This window comes from Antedon bifida, chromosome 6 (assembly GCF_963402885.1).
Source record: "Antedon bifida chromosome 6, ecAntBifi1.1, whole genome shotgun sequence".
NCBI classification, from domain to species: domain Eukaryota; kingdom Metazoa; phylum Echinodermata; class Crinoidea; order Comatulida; family Antedonidae; genus Antedon; species Antedon bifida.
In genome coordinates this window covers 18,940,106-18,959,198 of record NC_136231.1, presented here as the reverse complement: position 1 = coordinate 18,959,198, position 19,093 = coordinate 18,940,106, and the positions used below count along the sequence as shown (strand labels likewise).

General features: G+C 31.1%; 2 protein-coding genes across 5 annotated transcripts in view; one reads left to right on the top strand and one right to left on the bottom strand.

Annotated features, from left to right (window-relative positions):
• The window catches only part of LOC144844690 (chondroitin sulfate N-acetylgalactosaminyltransferase 1-like), a 43,977-nt gene extending 37,918 nt beyond the window's left edge, over positions 1-6,059 (top strand). For both annotated transcript variants that reach the window (XM_078701715.1, XM_078701716.1), the window contains exon 4: positions 1,031-6,059. In XM_078701715.1, the coding sequence (XP_078557841.1) occupies positions 1,031-2,509 (1,479 nt within the window). In that variant the 3' untranslated portion in view covers positions 2,510-6,059. The remainder of the gene's footprint in view (positions 1-1,030) is intronic.
• LOC144844452 (carboxypeptidase E-like) overlaps positions 1-19,093 on the bottom strand; it is a 231,843-nt gene that overhangs the window by 201,015 nt on the left and 11,735 nt on the right. For 2 of the 3 annotated variants that reach the window (XM_078701378.1, XM_078701380.1), the window contains exons 3-7: positions 18,111-18,278; positions 17,314-17,605; positions 14,280-14,419; positions 13,389-13,488; positions 8,210-12,299 (exon numbers count right to left, since the gene is read on the bottom strand). In XM_078701378.1, the coding sequence (XP_078557504.1) occupies positions 12,091-12,299; positions 13,389-13,488; positions 14,280-14,419; positions 17,314-17,605; positions 18,111-18,278 (909 nt within the window). In that variant the 3' untranslated portion in view covers positions 8,210-12,090. Of the gene's footprint in view, positions 1-8,209; positions 12,300-13,388; positions 13,489-14,279; positions 14,420-17,313; positions 17,606-18,110; positions 18,279-19,093 lie in introns of those variants that run through there. The other variant, XR_013612429.1, reaches the window with a different exon arrangement.

The window sequence follows — 19,093 nt, the reverse complement described above, 5'->3', positions numbered from 1 at the left end:
TAGGCTTTTAATGTTTTATCTGTCGACAAATTTATTGAATCAAACAAAGAAAAAATGTATTAAACAGATCACATAGTATAACTAATTGCCTATATTTCAAAAATGCATACGTTCATGTCTACATGTCTATCTATTTTATTATAAAAGCTAATATATATACAAAAAGTCCTGTAAACATCGATAAATCAATTAAATACAATTATATTATAAAGTAACATACCTGTCAGAAATGTATTAAAAGGATCATACAGGGTATTACTTAATTGTCTTCATGCACAACTCATGTTATACGATGTCATTTATGACATTGATTCTTTCAGACTTTTTTTTTCTAATTTGTATGTATTGTCAAACAGTAAATGTCATTGAAGATTTTTGTCTTTCATTTCTGCCAATAGAAAGTGCTTTCACTTTATTTATTCCTGGAAAAATTTTGGCAATTTCCCATTAAAGCTGTAGTTTTTCAAGTAATTATCAAATCAAGATGTTGTCTATCTTGAACGATTTGTTACGGGAATAAAATCAGTTTGTATCTAACTTGTAGGCTATAACTGTCGTAGAGATATGCAGTTAATTTGTATAAAGTTTAGAAAGTTTGTTGCTTACAGTTAAGTAAAATACTGTCATTCTCATTTGGATCTAATTATTATTAGTTTCATCTACCATTTTGAACTTGAATTTTGAACATAAACATAATATGTTTTTAGTCGCGTGGACGCGACTCTATAGTTCACTATGTCGGTCGGTCGGTCAGTGGGTCGGTCGGTCGGTCTGGTATCACTATGCATTTTAGCACGCGACTTATGGCTGTTGGCCTTGTTTTAATGTCATTCAATTATTAGAAATTTGGCAAAAGAAATAGTATGCACACCTTTATACCATAGTATTTGATTTAGTAATAAGAATGTTTGGTCAGTTGGATTTGGTTAAAAATAAACAAAAATTTAAATTTTCAGTAGTTAGAACAATTAAAGCATCTTGCTTGCTTGCATTGCATTGTATCTAATATTGAGTTTGTTATGTTTTTTAGGGCCATACAGCAACAGCTGAAATTTATGATTTGCATCGAAAGGAAGACTGCTTAGCGTCATTTAGCGAACTAGAAGAGAAATATAAAACCCAAATATCTGCACTAAAACATCAAATTACTGACCTGAAAGCCGAGTTAATGAAGCAAGCACACAAGGTACAAGAAATTAACGAACCTCACAATCAAAAACTCGCAACTGAGTTGGATCATAAAAAAATTGAAGAAAATGCAGAAGAGCATATCCTCAGTGATCATCTCAAAGTGCAAATGGCAAAAGTAAATGTGAACAGGGCTTTAAAAGATGAATATGAGGTTTCACCATATAGCAGTTTAACTACAAAACTTGTGTACAGTGTGAGTGGGGGCTTAAGTCATAGACCTTCTGAGCGACCAAAAGCTGATAGGAAAGAAGATTTGGTGGAAGCTGTATATTTTGCTATTAATTCATTAAATTCAATGAGCAAATCTAAGAAAGATTTTTCTGTAGATAATTTTGTTGATGGAATATTCCGCAATGATCGAATGGTTGGTACATATTATAACTTAATTTTCCGGGATCATTCCAATGGGAACTACCACTCAACGCAGGTACTCAGACCGTTTGCGCCATTACAAAAAGTTAAAGTGAAAATCATGGATACGAGTCGCGTCATGATTTATTTAATTGTTCCATTATCAGGAAGAGTTGACAATTTTAGGATGTTTGTGGAAAGGTTACGAGTAATCTTAGAAGGTGGCGAGAAAAATATTTTTATGACAATTGTTTACTTCGGTATTGAAGGACTCGCAGAAGTAAAAGACATTCTTAATAGGTTTACCGAAGCAACACAATTTGACAATTATCAGATTGTTACAGCGAAAGGAGAGTTTTCAAGAGGGGTTGGGTTACAGGAAGGGGTGAATAATTGGGAAGGAGGAGATGTTCTAATGTTCTTCTGTGATGTGGACATAGCATTTACTCCAGAATTCTTAGAACATTGTCGTTATCACACATTACCAGGGAAATCAGTTTATTACCCAATTGTTTTTAGCTTATATAATCCAAATGTGGTGTACGCTAACCATGAATATATACCTCCGCTTGATCAACAATATCATATACGTAAGGAGTCAGGATTCTGGCGAGACTTTGGGTTCGGAATGACCTGCCAATACAAATCCGACTTTAGACGTATAAAAGGTTTCGACCTCGACATAAAAGGATGGGGCGGAGAAGACGTTCATCTTTATCGTAGATATTTACAATCAGGTTTAAAAGTAATACGAGTCCCAGATCCGGGGATTTTCCATATTTACCACCCGAAAAAGTGCAATACGGATTTGACAGCGGAACAGTATAGAATGTGTATCTATTCAAAAGCATTAAATGAAGCATCGCATATTCAACTCGGAATGCTGGCTTTCAAAGATTCTATTAATCAAACAATGGTACAACAAGCATATGCCAAACTACATGAATCAGACAAACAGAAAAATTAATTTGCTATATTTTTATTTTGACCAATTGACAAATGTTTTTTTGGGATATTATTATTTTTATATTACATTGCGCCCGACATTAGACATTAAGAAGCTGTCGACAACCAAAGTAGTTAATTTGTTGTGCGTATGCGAGGAAATGTTTCCTTGCCCTCCCACCTCACCGCAGTTTAGGTATAAAACATCAATTGACCTGACCTCGCTTGTTGCTAGGTTTTTAGTCGTCGCAAAACGAAAGTTTCTTAATATACACATAATTTGAAATACTGTAAGAAATATTATGAAAAATGTTTATATATTGGGAGTAAATTGATAGCATTCACAAAGTAAATCAATATGCATTAAAATGATATATTTATTAATTAAATTCACATGGTAAATGAGAAGTATAAACAATATCTTTGACCCTGCAATATTTATTTTAATGAAAAGGCAAAGATGTTAAAGGAATCTTTGTTTAGAAACATTTGTATTAAATTAGTTTAACACAGTTCATTGTACAGTACAGTACGTTTTTAAGGTGTACATGTTCTGTACAGCTGTAAGAAAAGAGTTGTTTAATTATAAAATCACTCTCAAAGAGTGATTGTAGATAAATTGGATTAACAATGAAGTGTTATGTTGACCACTTTGGCAAACTTAAGATGATATGATCAAATATTGGAATGTCCACTCGAAAAACTGTTTTTAGTAATCTGATAGAATACCTGATTGACCACTCTTTGATAATCTGATTAGATAATCACATTGATCACTCTGGCAACTAATTTAGATAATATGATCAAATATTGGAATGTCTACTCTGGAAACTGATTTAAGTAATTTTATAGAAATACCCGATTGATAATCACTCTGTCAACTAATTTTGATAATCTTATTAACATCTTAAATTTACCACTCTGGCAACTAATTTTGATAATCTTATCAACATTTTAAATTTACGACTCTGGCAACTAATTTTGATAATCTTATCAACATCTTAAATTTACCACTCTGGCAACTAATTTTGATAATCTTATCAACATTTTAAATTTACCACTCTGGCAACTAATTTTGATAATCTTATCAACATTTTAAATTTACCACTCTGGCAACTAATTTTGATAATCATATCATAATATTGGTTTGACCACACTATTTCATAATCTATTCAAAATTTTGGATTTACCAATCTGCCAACTAATTTAGATAATGGAATCCAAGTGTTTAATTTATTACTTATTGGTAAATAATTGAAATGTTTGGTTGACCCTTTCAAATTTAGAATAGGCCTACCAGTAGGAACATCTCTTTAGGGAGTCCACTCTAACAATACTGGACTTTTAAACCAGAAAATCTCCTAAAATCTGAATTGTTTGGTCAAAAGTTTCCAAATTAATTAACTTTTTTGAAATGGCATTTAGATCAGATTTTTAGGCCAACCAAAGTGTCGAGAATAATAAGAACATATTTAACATTTTTTTCTCATCCTAGAAATGAAAAACAAATTTTTAGAAATTCATTTTTAAAATTGTTTGTAAATAAAATAAATTAATTATTAGTAAAATTTATATTATTTACAGTATTCGTATTCATACGATACTATAAATTTATTCCAATGGATCAAATTCTCATTGCAAAATGCATTTAAATATTTTTTTTAAATGTATGTATTTCATCCAAATTATTAATCTTTTCAACGTCGCATCAGATCATATTGCTAGGAAATTCTCAAATTTCCTAATTTCTTTAGTGTCCTATTAGGAAATGTAACAAGAACCAATTTTAAGTTTGTTTTCTGATTTGTCATTTGCTAATTCTGATATTGAGGTTAAATTTTGCAAGCAAGTTTAACTGTATACTTTAATTTTCATGTGTTTGCTGCAAAGTTTTAATATCTTTATGTTATTTTTATTTAAACCAATTTTATTCAATAAAACAAAAGACAACGCAATCAAATAAGAGAATAAAATCCTAAGACAAATGCTTACCTTGAGCAAGGACAAGCCAATACAAAAGGGGCATGGCAAGGCACATATCAAAATATATTTTTAAAAGAATAATTGTTACAAAAATACAGTAGTAACAATGTACAGAAATAGGAATTATTTTACGGTTAAAAACAATGTCACTTGTATACTGTATTTATGAATGCTACAAATGATGACATTTGCCTAGATACATTAATATTGGTATCTGTAACAGTATGATTTTTATACTAGAATTGATGACAACATATTTTATAGTTAGAAATAAAAGAATAATGTTTATGAGACAACTATTTTGATATATTACAGTTGGTTCTGTCTAATAATAAGATCAAAGTTTATCCAAGCAAATTTAACTACAGTACCCTGCTATTAATTGCAACGCACTCATTCATATTTTATTACTCTTATGTTGTCTATAACAATAAGACCAATGATTGTTCATATCAAATCTATAGAAAGTGTAAGGATTTAATGTTGGAAATTGTTTTGATTTGTTCAGATATTGCGTTAAAATTCATCTAAACTTTGCTCTGTTCACACTTAGCCACTAACCGCTATTGCAAAAATAATAATAATAAAAATTGCTGCATCATTTTTACCTGTAACCCTTATTTGGCAATGAAGGAATATTGGGAAGGGATTAAGCTATTAAAGAAACGGGGGGTAAAATTGCAACCCGATAGCATTCCCGATCATTATAACTGATGATAAGCGCTCTATCCAGATCTCGCACAGATCGGTAAGCTCCTAAATCTAGATTACGATCCACTAGTGTGAACCACAGTTTATATAATATATAATAACGCAAAAATTTGAAATAAAATTACAAATATCTGTAACAAACACAACTTGCTCATATATATTAACTTGATAACTAAACCATATCAATATTTCATAGAGAGACGCAATATGTAAAACCACTTTTAAGATTGTTTTATAATTTATAAATTTAATATCCATTTTTAATACATATCAAGCAATGTAAGCATAATTATATTAACGGTATACAGTACAGCCAATTCATTTGTTAGAGAGTGGAACTGTAATCTATGACTTATGATGTCATCAAGTGTTCTTGTGGTAGAACGAGTCTTCTCGGATAAGGACTATAAACCGCTGCACATGAGTGTAAACAAAATGTCTATGTGCACTTTAAAGAACCTAGTAGATCTTTTGAGATACACATGCTAGTTCACAAACAGCCAGTGTCAAGAACAAAGGGGAGAGCATTGGAATTGGCTGCACTGACACGACCTTAGGGGAAAATGTAAAGCTCCTTGTAACATGCTTATCCATGAAAGGGCACTATAAATGTGGTATCATTATTATTATTAACTGTTATAGGTTCATAATCATGTTTCCTTTGTCTATCATACAAATCTAGTTGCATACTTAGGTAAAGTTTTCTCTATATATTACTGTATTATCAAATTCTACAAGTTGTGCTACTGTACACCAAATAGAGGGTGCTGTTTATGTTTTAAACTATTTCTTATCATGTATCCAATATCAATTTTATTCTTCACTTTATTGTAACTGATGTACAAATATCTTTTTACATTAAAGACAATTTTTTTCTATACTGTTTTTCCGTAGCATTTTTTTTATCAAATAATTGTCTTTTCTACATTGGGTGTACGAGTATGTTTTATTTCTCATGCGTTGTTTTTGTACATTTTTTATTACCAATACTTTTTTTTTAAATCACAATATTTCAAATATTTTAATTTTGTTATATAGTGTGTTTTTTTTTCTATATACATAATTATTTTTCTATGATTTTTGTTATTACGTCAATGGCTTGGATAGCTATCAACCATTGCTTTTGATTGTAATTTTACAAATCCAAACAGTTTCGGTATTTACAAATTTTTTTGGAACCAGTGTTTACTTTATTCATCATATGTAAAACACAAATTGTTTCATCTATTAAATAATGGTGGTACTGTATGTCTCAAATGATAACATGTTATCTTTATGTACAGTATGTTGTTTTTGTAGAACCTCTTTTAATTGGACACTTCCTCATGAAAGAAGGAGAATGTTTTTAACACTATGGCCAACACTAATTCGAGGAACACCCCTATCCAGGGGACACTTTTTCAGGCTACTGAAGGTGTCCCCTTAATAAGGGTTCTCCTGTATTGTTAACAAGATAATATTGTTACTACTACAAGGTTGTAAAGTGACTTTTAAATGAGTTACATCAGAAGATGTTGTGCCCAAACTCTGATTTAATTGAACAACTCAGTACATTTGAGAATACTTTTTGTATGTAAAATTAATTACGTTGAGCAAAACATTTTACAAATTTCAACAATCCCTCATACAAAAATTCCAAATTAATTTGCTTTAATGTTATTAAAATTATGATTTTTCAGGACAGGGGACATGAATATTATCCAAGTAGGTAAGGGCAAATTTAAAATATTTGACACAAACCCTATTAATGGATTAAATTACTACTGAAATCAATTGAAACTGTTTAATTGAGTTAAATTTACTCGGTAATAATTAAAATGCATACATCCTGTTTTGTTACATGTATGCAAAACTAAGATTAATAAATAAGTCATTTTATTTTGTCGTCGTTGCTTATTATGTTTATGAATTTTATTCATGATTATCATTACAGTATTTATCTCTACAGTAATTCCACTCATCTGGATTATACCAACACCGAATGTGTGAACTGTGAACTAAAACCAAAGGTAATGAAAACTCAACAACACTGCACATACAAATATAACCAACATCCTCGGCTATGCCTCATTAAATAGAAGTCATTCTTTCAACTCATAAACATAATATTCTCCCCATTCAGCGAAAACAAAAAATTTATTCAAAGTATTCTAAAATAAAGTTTTATTCAATTAATCCATCGCTTACATCCGATATACCCCTGTTGTAGTCCGATGGGAAGGTATTGAGTAACTAAACCTATGAAAAAGTGGTCAGGCTGCTATCGGGAGTTATATCGGAGCAATGTATAAGAGATTTAAATGATCATAACATATGATTCAAACAACTGTTTTATGTCTGTTTGACACAGGATAATTCATGCAACAGTAAGGATTCTCTTGTGCTTACGAGATGGACAGTTGTGATGCTCAATTGCGCCATTTTCAGACTGAATGCATTGCATGTGTAATAAGCAGGTGCAACTCATCATTAATTAAGTCGCATAGGTATGTATTCATATGAATGAATGAACAAACTTAGGCTAGTCTAATCTGATGCATGTAACGTAGTGTGGTGGATGTCAAATACAACACATTGCCCTCTATACTGTAGTAGTTTTTAACAGTATAGTATTGAGGGCAGCACACATGTTTCTGGCAACACCACGATAAAAAATTAAATGTTATATTATATGTCTTTAGGCACATGTGACCAAGGATTATAGTACAGTAAATGAATCACTGTCCTATCAGATAGGTGGTAACCCCCCTGATACAGGGGCTATTTTGTGAACCAGTTCACAAGACTTCCACCACCAGAACTAGAAGCGAGTCGACCGATATAGTTGGCGGCGTCACTCGTGCTTTAAACTCTCGGCCATTTGCCTCAATATGAACACGAGTTTACGGTAGTGTTAAATTTAAGCATATACAGTACTTCCCAATGTTTGTTTCACAGGAAAGATTTTCCATAATAGAAATGCCCCAAAAGTAAGGGTCCTACTGCATTTGAGATTGACAATGGAAAAAAAAATACTCGTAAACAACAATTAACAAATCATATAATGATTTATTATAAACAGACAACAATATGGAATGCACAGTGTCACAATATTTTTTCTTATTTTTAGCTCCATCAACCAAACAGCTTACACAACATAGAAGAACCCTCTAATAGAATGTATACACCACAATAATTATATTATATAGGCCAAATAAAATAAATGGTAGTTTCACTTTCATCATCACATTTTTGGAGCCTCATGATTTTTGCTATTTCTTATATTTTCTTCAGTAAAAAAAAAAGATTAATTCTTTGCCATCAAAATTAATCGCAGTCGCCAAGTGCTCCAAGGTGTGTAAACAGCAACTGGACTTTAAAACTATGATCCTCATCACATAAATAGAAGGTTTAAGTTCCTCATCGATAACAACAATTCTTTTCTTCGATGTGAAACTAACCTTTTTTTTAAATTTGGCCTTATTAATTTCAATATAATTTACGTTCTCCTTGTACTTTACAGGAGCACATTTATTGCACCATAGATTTATCTATACATAATATTTTTACATTAGTAGTACATTTTATCAACCAAACACATATAGTTTAAAAACCAAACTCTTATGATCCACACAAGAATATGAGATGTTTCATTGTTGAATAGATCTGCACATTAAACCGCTACAACCACTACAAACTGCTCTTTTAAAGCTCTGTCTACACTATCAAACTTTATGTGACAAAAAAATGTGATGTGCCCATATATAAATGATGATGTCATCACTATCATATTTTGGCACATCACACATTTTTTGTCAAACTAGTTTGATAGTGTAGACAGCTTAAGAATCCCTCTCACAAGCAGTACCATTTATGTAGACCCTATACTAACACCCATATTTCTTCCCCATGATTAAAATTACAATAGCTACAAAAATATATATTCTTTTACATAATTTATAACGGTGAGTTTGTTTGAAATAAAGACATGTTTGTAATTTTCATTCTAAAACACATTAATAATTGTAATCTGTGTATATTCAATGATTAATACACATTCAGTTCAAAGTACATATTTCATTTACGCCAACAGAAAACAATAATAAAGAGTAGTCCTGGATTTCAAATTTCAATTGTTTTTTAAAAATAAAAAATAAACCTTAATTTGCAACAACGATAATAATTTGCAGGGAAATGTTGTAAGAACAGGTAACTGTTGTTTGTTTTGATTTATATACCTTTTTCTTTAAGGAAAATGCCTCAAATACTTATAATATAAGTGAGAGTAGATTTTAATGAATTTCCTATCTTTTACCACTAGAAAAAAATAAACACATCTGGACTTATTTCACGAAGCTTGTGAGGTCATTATCAATGTTGTTGCTAAGATTTATATTTTAATTATAATAGAACTTTTTACCCTTTAATTGAAAACAGTAATTTTCATTTCTAGCTCCAAATATTTGTATTCTAACATTCATTAAATTGAACATGTAATTACATTAATTATAACCTTTGAGATTAATTACAAAACAAACTTGTTTCTACGTTAAATATTAACCACACAATCAAAATTGCTGTGGTTACGTTACGAAATCTATGTAAAAGCGATTGCGTTTCGCTATGAATAAAAAAACGATTTGGACATATAATTAGTTATGGGAATAGTTAATTAACAAATTTGTGAACTGTACAGTTGTGACATGCTGTTTACAAAAATACATGTGATTTCATTCCGGTTGAAGATTACGTCAAGACCAATATAGACAGCTAGCGTAATTCACAATAATCTTCAGGGAATTAAATGTGTTTTCGCTTCTGCTTATGAATGAAAATTGAAAAACAGATCAAAATAATACTTTCTTCATAGAACAATGATTTTATCATATTGTTTCGTTATTTTATGTTAAATTACTAAAATTAATTATCTCTGTGATTGTTATATATAAAAAAAAATTTCTGAATATATATTCTCTATTCAACAAAACTACATTTCATGTAGGGACATTCCTTAAATAAATTTAAAACAATTAAACTATGATAATTATATTTAATATTTTGTATAATTTTTAATACTTTTTTTTCACTACCAAGTTGCAACCATTTTGATATAGCTGCTTTTTATACTTTAAATTTTTAATTATGAATTCAAAATTGTGAATTGAAGCAAGAAATACAGGTAAGAGGCAGTTGGCTGAATATTAAATTGGTTTCGCAGACATGAATCATATCTCTGGTATTTTGGCAATAGTGTTAAAACGTATAGTTGGCCATTTCACAGAGTGTCCTATTGATTCAAATGTCACCTTCCCTGACTACTAAGGGTGCCCAGGAAAGCATGCAATCTCTAATTTCTCCTGATTAATTTTTTTTTTACTAGCCGGTCAAGATATCAAATTAATTTTAATTATTTTTCATCTAACAAAGACTTTGCCTTATCATGCAGTTAAGAAGTAATTATTAGGTGAACGTGTATGCAAGAATTGCTTGCCAGGATAATGCTCAAATTATCTCAATTTCTCTCCAATTCTCAATGCAACTGGGGTTCAATCAAATTTGTTTTAAGAAATTTAATTTTTACCAAGACAAAGAGTTTGCCGAATCATGTAGGAAAGCAATGGAATAGTAAATTATGTCTGGGAATTGATTGCCAGGATCTTTTTAGATTTCTCTTGAGATTGTGTGTAAATGACCTCAATAATCCATAAGGTCTATTGCAATTCACGTTTAAACTATGAAACAATAACCATTTTTTAATAGGCCTATACCAATTACTTGCTGTTAAGAAATTGTATCAAAATTTAAAAAAAAAACTATTAAAATTACGTATTGAATACAAATTATTTAAATTAGACTAATAGTAGATGAATTAATATATAAGGTAGAACCCCTCCTTTTTCAGTTACATTTCCACAGTAAATATTATATATATTAAGCTCTGTCTGTCTACACTATCAAACTAGTTTTGACAAAAATGCCCAAATGTGGTAGTGATATGACATCATCGTGTCCATATATGGGCACATCACATTTTTGTTGTCATATAAAGTTTGATAGTGTAGGCAGAGCTTTAAACTACACATGTATTGTGGACATGTTTGAATATCGATTCAATTGGCAAATCCAATACCTTGAGGATGAAGTTTTAATTGTAGAAAACTAGCAACATACATGGGTTAGCAAGAAATGCATCATTGTGTATTAATCAATATGCGTGTGACAGCTACTCAGCATAGACTCTGTATGAATAATTATGCCGCCAATCTCATTCCATCTATGATACATATGGAAGGGACAAAGTAAAAACTTTTTTTTTTCTGGATTAAGTGTGAATAAAAACAGAATAGGCATATTGTCTAAGCTGGTATCAGCATATAAATACTAAAGACTTAGCTTCTCAAAATCATTGTTGTTTATATGTAAGTATAAGAGTCGATCACTGTGAGGTGTATATGAGTGAGTAATACAAATCTATGATTTAAAACCTTTAGTGCACAATTGTTTTATAGTATGATCTGAAAATGTAAGTTTCATTTGTTCTATGAACATGCAAGGTATCCTCTCACCCACCTCCCTGTACAAGGTTTATCAGCATCTTTTGCAAATTTTAATTTATATTATTGAGATCATATGTAAATGAGCTTATTAATATGTAGTAACCTCATTTACATATGTTTATTTATATACCTGTATGTAAATTTTAATTTAGATCATACACTGAGCTGATTATGCACAGTTTTTGTGTACACTTTATTAATATTACCTGTAAACATTATTTAGATTATATATAAATGAGCTCATTATGTAAAATAATCTCATTTACATATGCAAAATATTAATTAGAATGAACACAAATAAACGGTGGGTCTCAATACAATAACACATACATCTAAAACATTGACGAATAAATAGATTTCTTTTAATTTCTCATTATTGCTTGTCCCATTCCTTCAATTCACGAAGTATATCTTGTTTAAGATTGGACACCCAACGATTATTTGTAAGTACAAAGTTGCAGTGAGTAGCTTCTAGCGTATCTTCTACGCGGCACATTTTGGTTTTTGGTAGATAACCAGGTTTAGATGCGGTTACCTTGTAGTTCCCTGGTACTAGTAATCTCCAGTAATCCCCATCTGAAGCTATAAGATATAAAATCAAAATTTAAAGCTTACATTAATAATAATAATAAAGTGCCATTCCAATGATCATTGCTTATGGTGCTGTGGACAGTGGTGTAACAGCTATGAGCGCTCACGCTAAACCCAGAGGCTCCTCTGAACAGTTCCCCAGAGAAAAAACAGGCATTAAAGTATGTCGAAAAGGCTAAAAATGCCCGAGGTCACCAGCATTGGGAGGGCCACTTCCTAAACCAGGGGCCTCAGGCCTCTATGTTACACCACTGGCTGTGGTCTGAAATGTTACACTTTTCAACTACATGCTTCTTCATTTAAAAATGTTGTATCTCGTGTCATTCAATATTACTGTACGTATTTCTATTTTACGATAAAATTTCTTTTTAATGATTCTATTAAGTCTATCTAGTGAATTTTGAAGAAGTTTTCAGAGTCGCTGAGAACCGGACTATCTGGAAAGCCATAACCGCCAACGTTCTTGAAGGACATGGTACATGAAGAAGAAGAAGAAGTCTATCTATATCTATTTACTCTGCAACCAATTTTGGAGCGTTGCCTTTTTAATAGCCTTTAAGTATCTAATTCATGTAAATATTTTGTATATATTGTAGATTTATTTCAGTTAAATGGTATCATGCTTCAACATAGCTATCGATAGTGATTAAACATAGAAGCAATGGATTCTTTTAGAACCCCAGTACTGATACGTTTGTCATTGAATGGGAGAATATATAATATTCAGAAATATATTCTCGAATTCTCACTCCTGAGGACGATCAAAGTATATTGATCGAAACGTCAAGAAACTCAACAGTTCTTTTCAGAACTAATACACGTGGTGTACCGCAAACTTTATATCAAATATATTCTCCTCATTCAACTAATAAACATTCATTATTTGTATAATAATCAACATAAAATTCGAATGTGTAAAATACAGTATACTACAGTAAATAAAGTATTGCTTTTGCTGATCTAATTGACTAATTGTAAAAGTATATATCATAGGTTTATGTTACGTCCATAAGGGGCAATATATCTTGTATTGTCGTTCGCATGACCGAGAATCCTTATGTCGCAAGGCATGATTCTTACCTGTCGTTATATCGTGGTTGATTCCTTTAACACTGATGACAGCATTTTGAAGCACATCACCTGATTCATCTGTTACAAAGCCCTTGATGCCAATATGAACCTAATTAAAGAAAATAATGAGGTGTAACGAAGGTGATTAAAAATCTATAGAGATTATCATTTATTAGTATTATATATACTTAAGTAAAATAATTGAGAAAGGGGGTTTAATAGGAACTATGGGTTCATAATAATTACATGAGGTAGGTGAAGATCCAGAAGGGAAATTACAACACCACATTACCCAAATTAAAAAGTTAAGGAATTTTGTTATTGATCCTACCATCTTAATCAAATTCTGATTAACACAATTCTGAATGTTTTTAATTTTCCTTTTATACCATGACAAATTTTAAATTTGGATGCATGATGTGGTCCTACCATCCTCCATCCTAAATCTCACGATGAGCAGTGATGCTTCTATTATGTGGTGAAACAGTGTAGAAATAGTTATTCTGATGACATTCCAAACTGTAGTTTATTTCAACTTCCTGCTACTAATAGATGTAATGTACAGTAGGTACCAGTTTAACTTTATTCTACTTGAAATACAGTACTTCTATTAAGCAATGTAAGAGGACAACTTTGGAACCCAACAATGTTTCCACTTTAACAGGGGTGGGCCTACCCACTTAATGTTTACATATTATTTACACTCCTTTGTTTCACAGAAGAGTGTCCTCTTAACTGGGGAAGGGTAAAGCCAAACTAGTTTGACAAAAAAGTGTGATGTGGCCAAATATAGTAGTAATATGACATCATCATGTCCCCATATATGGGCACAGCTCATTGTTTTGTCACATAAAGTTTGATTGTGTAGACAGAGCTGTATATAAGAAAGACTGAAAGTACCATTTGCATGTATTTTATAAGTGCGTTTTTGTTGTCATCCCAAAACTGAGGTAGCTGTTCTGCTGGGGGGAATTTATTGCAACCAAGCTCCAGTGTGATTTCAAAGCAGTTAGTGTACATGTAATTCGTATCTTGCATACCTATGAAGAAAAAATTATATTATAAAATTTAATAAGATTTGTTGTACGTCACTGTACATTTTTATATAGTCATAAGGGAACATACGATATAAATTAAATGTGTATGTCTTTGGTATTCATTCATACATAGTAGCAGTTATATGATGGATATAAAATAACTGAAGCATAGATTTCCAACGGATATAAATGAACATTGTACAAATTATCATTAAACCTTGCGTTTAATGATAAATAGCAAAATTAAAATCCATATTTGATCATGCAAGTTTGTATAATCTAGTTGGAAATGGGAAGAGGGGGGGGGGAGCTGGGGTCTGCAAGTAGTAGGAATAAAAGTCATGTGTCCTTTTTCATCATAACGCTATCATCTGTAGCAGACCTACCACATTGTCTCTCAACCCAGAGTGCTTATTGGCTTATTATCATTATAATATATATTAAGCATCATTGTTTGTAGTGGTGATCCATGAGAAATTTAATTATTCAATTCAATCTTTTAAATAAAAGTTAAGATGATTTGGTTTTAACCACTACAAATTAGGATAATTATTTGAATTTATTTAAATATTATATATAATACATCAGTATAGGCCTACTTTATAGATCTGGAAATAAGTAAGTAATATAAAAATATTTATAAATTCCTACTAAAAATCAAGTACAGTAAGTAATATAAAAATATTTCTAAATTCCTACTAAAAATCTTAATAAAAATTCATTTAATTCATTAAGTCAATAATATGCATCCAAAAATGTTTACAAATTACCATCTATGACATATTATCAAAGGATTCATTATTACAATCTAAGAATTCACGGGCATTACATTACAACAAAGAGACAAGCTTGGCTTCCAAGAGCATACGTACGTCAGCGGTATCTCCATGGCTATTTGTCATGAATACAGATTATTATGATAAGTGTACGCCATGTATCAATATACGGCAGTGTTTATTATTTTCATGTTGTGTTTTTCTTTTTGATAATAATTTTACAATCGAATTTCTATCTTGATAAAATATATGTTATAAAAATATATTGATCTTATGAACTACTTCATACTTGATGATGTATGTAATTTTTATTGTTATTATTTTAATGAATTCATGAATCAAAATATCAAATGTATTTATGATGGATTACCGAATATTTCATGTAATTATCATATGCAAAAATTTGTTGAAAAAATATTGACAACTTCTAAATATAGACATTGTGCTGTGAGACTCCGGTAAAGAGCAGTTTATAAATGTTCGATATTATTATTATTATTATTATTATTATTGTAGATTCTTCCTGTTATATGTATAAAATATGTGTATAATTTATTACAGTAATATATTATGTATGATTCTGTATTTGTAAATATTGTATACTTAAAATGGTTGATGTAAGAAGAATATAGAATTACAATGTGAAATAAGTAAGTTTTGATCAGTTTAATTTGTTATGAATAACAAACAAACCTCATGGTAAACATCAGTACATAAAATAATGAAACGAGCAAGCAAAAGCAACTGTAAACAACGTGTATAACAAATTTCCAATCCCCCAACGTAATTAAATTTCTAGCATTGTATTACAAAGGAATACATTTGAATCATAGATTTCATAAGATGTAAACAAAATGTTACGTCAGTGTTAAATCCTTTAGGGTTTGTGTTTGATTTTTACTTTGATCTGTTTGTGTCTTGTCAGAGTTTTGAGAGCTCTAACATAGTTTGTCTTAAGCTTCCTATCATATGTTAATACAAGAAGATTTAAATTTAAAGACTAAAAGAATTCTATTTTCTACTAGTAAAGATAGTAACTCCAAACTTGCTCCAGGTGGTTTTCAAAATGTATTTTTAACACTTTCTATCCACTCATTTTCATATAGCCACCGATCCTCAACCCCACCCTGGGGCAGTTATGTAGTTTTAACTCTTCCCAGTATACAATTCTAGTCATTTTGATACCCCATGTATATAGATATGCATTCAATAGCAAAAGTCTGTATTAGAAACCATACAAACGCTCTCTTATAATAAAACAGCAGTCAAAACATCTAGGATTTTTACAGGGTACATGAATTTTATTTTGATGGCAAAAATAGAGCCTAAAATTCATCTTTTACACTATTTTGTCTACAATTATCCAGTGAATCTTCTAGAAAAACTGTCATTAGCTTTAAAAATAATAAGAATTTCTTTAAACAATGAGACAGAAATTATTTAACATTAAAGTCTCCCTTGAGGGATATAGAGGCATGGCAACTGCAGTGTTTCAGATCATTATTATCACTATCTGCTGCAATCTTTTATCCAAGAGACTATTAAGTAAGCCATTAGTTTACGCTAAATGCCAACAATCTATTATCTTTTTTCCAAATCAATATTTGTACTGTAAAAATATTTCTTCTGTCCAATGTAGTAGAAATATTATTCTCTAAGTATAAAAAAAGCAATTATCATTATCACTACTTGCACCATTAAAAATAATAGTTTCTTTTATTAATGGAATCCTATCTTATCATTCAGGGAGAAAAACATATCCAAAAATAAACTACTACAACTACTATGAATACGGCAACTGCGTATTATCTGTATATCTTCTTCATCATGATCTTCATCATCAATCAGTTTGACATTATCAACAATTGCCTTGTTCTGAGGGACTGGTCATTTAAAGTTTTCAAAACATATTTGATAAACAGTTACTGTATTTTAGTAATTTAAAAACAAAAGTTTTTATCAACACAATGTAGGTCTACTATCACAACAGAATACTTCCATACATAGGTCTACTGTAGGTGTCATCAGGCTTTTTGGGGGAGGGGAGGAGATAGAATTTGACATGACCTACAAAATGGCCTGATAAAATCTGTTATTGTACTGTTAACATTTTTTCCTTACCTCCTGGAACTGGATACCAATCCGCCCCGTTTGTGATTCCATCATCAAAACTTTCCTCGGTCATGTCGCATTTTTTACGACCTGGATCAGACATTGTTGCGTGGGCTTGTGAGTATGCTTTTGACAATTCTATGAAGACTGCATCATCGGCACACTTTTGGTAATGCGGTCGGCCATCTTTGCTAGAATCCAATGGATAATTCGCAACAATATCGCCACCGTGAAGATTTGCAGATAGAACAAATGGATATTCTGTCATCCAATTCAAAATGACTTGAGTTTCTTTTTGAAGCTAGAAGTTTAAACAAAATTGTTGTTGGATTTCAAAAGTAGGCAGTAACAGGTCTAATTTTTACTACTTGCTTTATTTAATCATTTAGGTAGACTTTGGATGATGTCCACTTTTTTTTTTCAAACGCAGCACAAACTCGCCAATTACAGGATGGGTAAACTATTTATTGTGCTTATAAACTAAATCTCGATCATCTCATAGGGAGTGGAGTTAAAAGAGTCGCGAGTTACAACCCTGGCACTAGGTCACGATTGAACCCGGGACCTTGGGATTGGAAGGCACACACATTAACCACCAAGCTACAGCTCCACTCGATAGAGAAAAGCATGTCAAATTTGAAGTTCAAAGTTCATAAATCTGATTTTCATTTATAGGGTCTCTTAGTTAAAATGGATAGTATAATTCCGGGTCATGGTTATCCTCGTTGTTGTGATATCTTTAATTACATAGTATAAACTTGTACTCAAATATACTTTAAATACATATTTTTTAATCAAATGCTTACCAAATGTCCAATTTCTTGCATTGTCATAGTAATATGATTATTTATTTTTGAATGCATCTTTTGAAGTTTGAAGAACTTTTTATCCATATCGGGAAAGTTTCGATTTAAATCAACGTTATTGGCATTTTGACGGCCTACAGTCCAAGAATTACTTCCAGTCTTCAGAAACTGAAAAATATAAATTATTGATAAAACATTTACACAAGAAATACTATACAAAATCAAGGCTGTTGGCAGATAGAAAGATTTTCTTATGGCGCAATTTTGAATGTATAGAGTTTGTATAAAGCTTTGTTTTCTTTAACGCAATGCAACAGCTCCTAACTATTGCTATTAATCAAAGTGTTGGTGAAAATTAATATTCTTATTCCAGAACCTAATTATAATTTTGTCATTTTAATCCAGCCAAAGAAAACAGCATTCCAAAGAGGTGGTCACCTCTGGGAGAGTGTTAATTACATCAACTGTCATTGGTGAGTTGGTATTTATTATTTGCACATGTGTACTATTTTAAATATGTGTAATATTAATTTGTAATAATTTAGTAGGTGGTTACCACACATAATTCACAGCAACAAACTTGGCTTTTGATTTGATTACTTTATACCAGGGTTACCTCTTCAGTAAACTGACTTCTCTCAGAGGGCAGTACAATACCTCCATGATCAGCACATAAAGAGACAATCCCCTGTAAGTTCTTTATTGTCCACATGTGCAATGTAATACATGGGAACTTTAAATTTCACACCCGCTATGGCAATGAGAGGATCCAGTGTATAAAGCACTTTAAATGGAACAGTCTCAAAGCCATGGCTCTCCTATGCTATTCCAGTATCATTACTCACTCAGGTCTGGCTACACTATCAAACTAATTTGACAAAAAAGTGTGATGTGCCCAAATATGGTATTGATACTGTATGGCCAAATATGGTAGTGATATGACATCACCATGTACATATATGGGCACATCACATTTTTTTGTC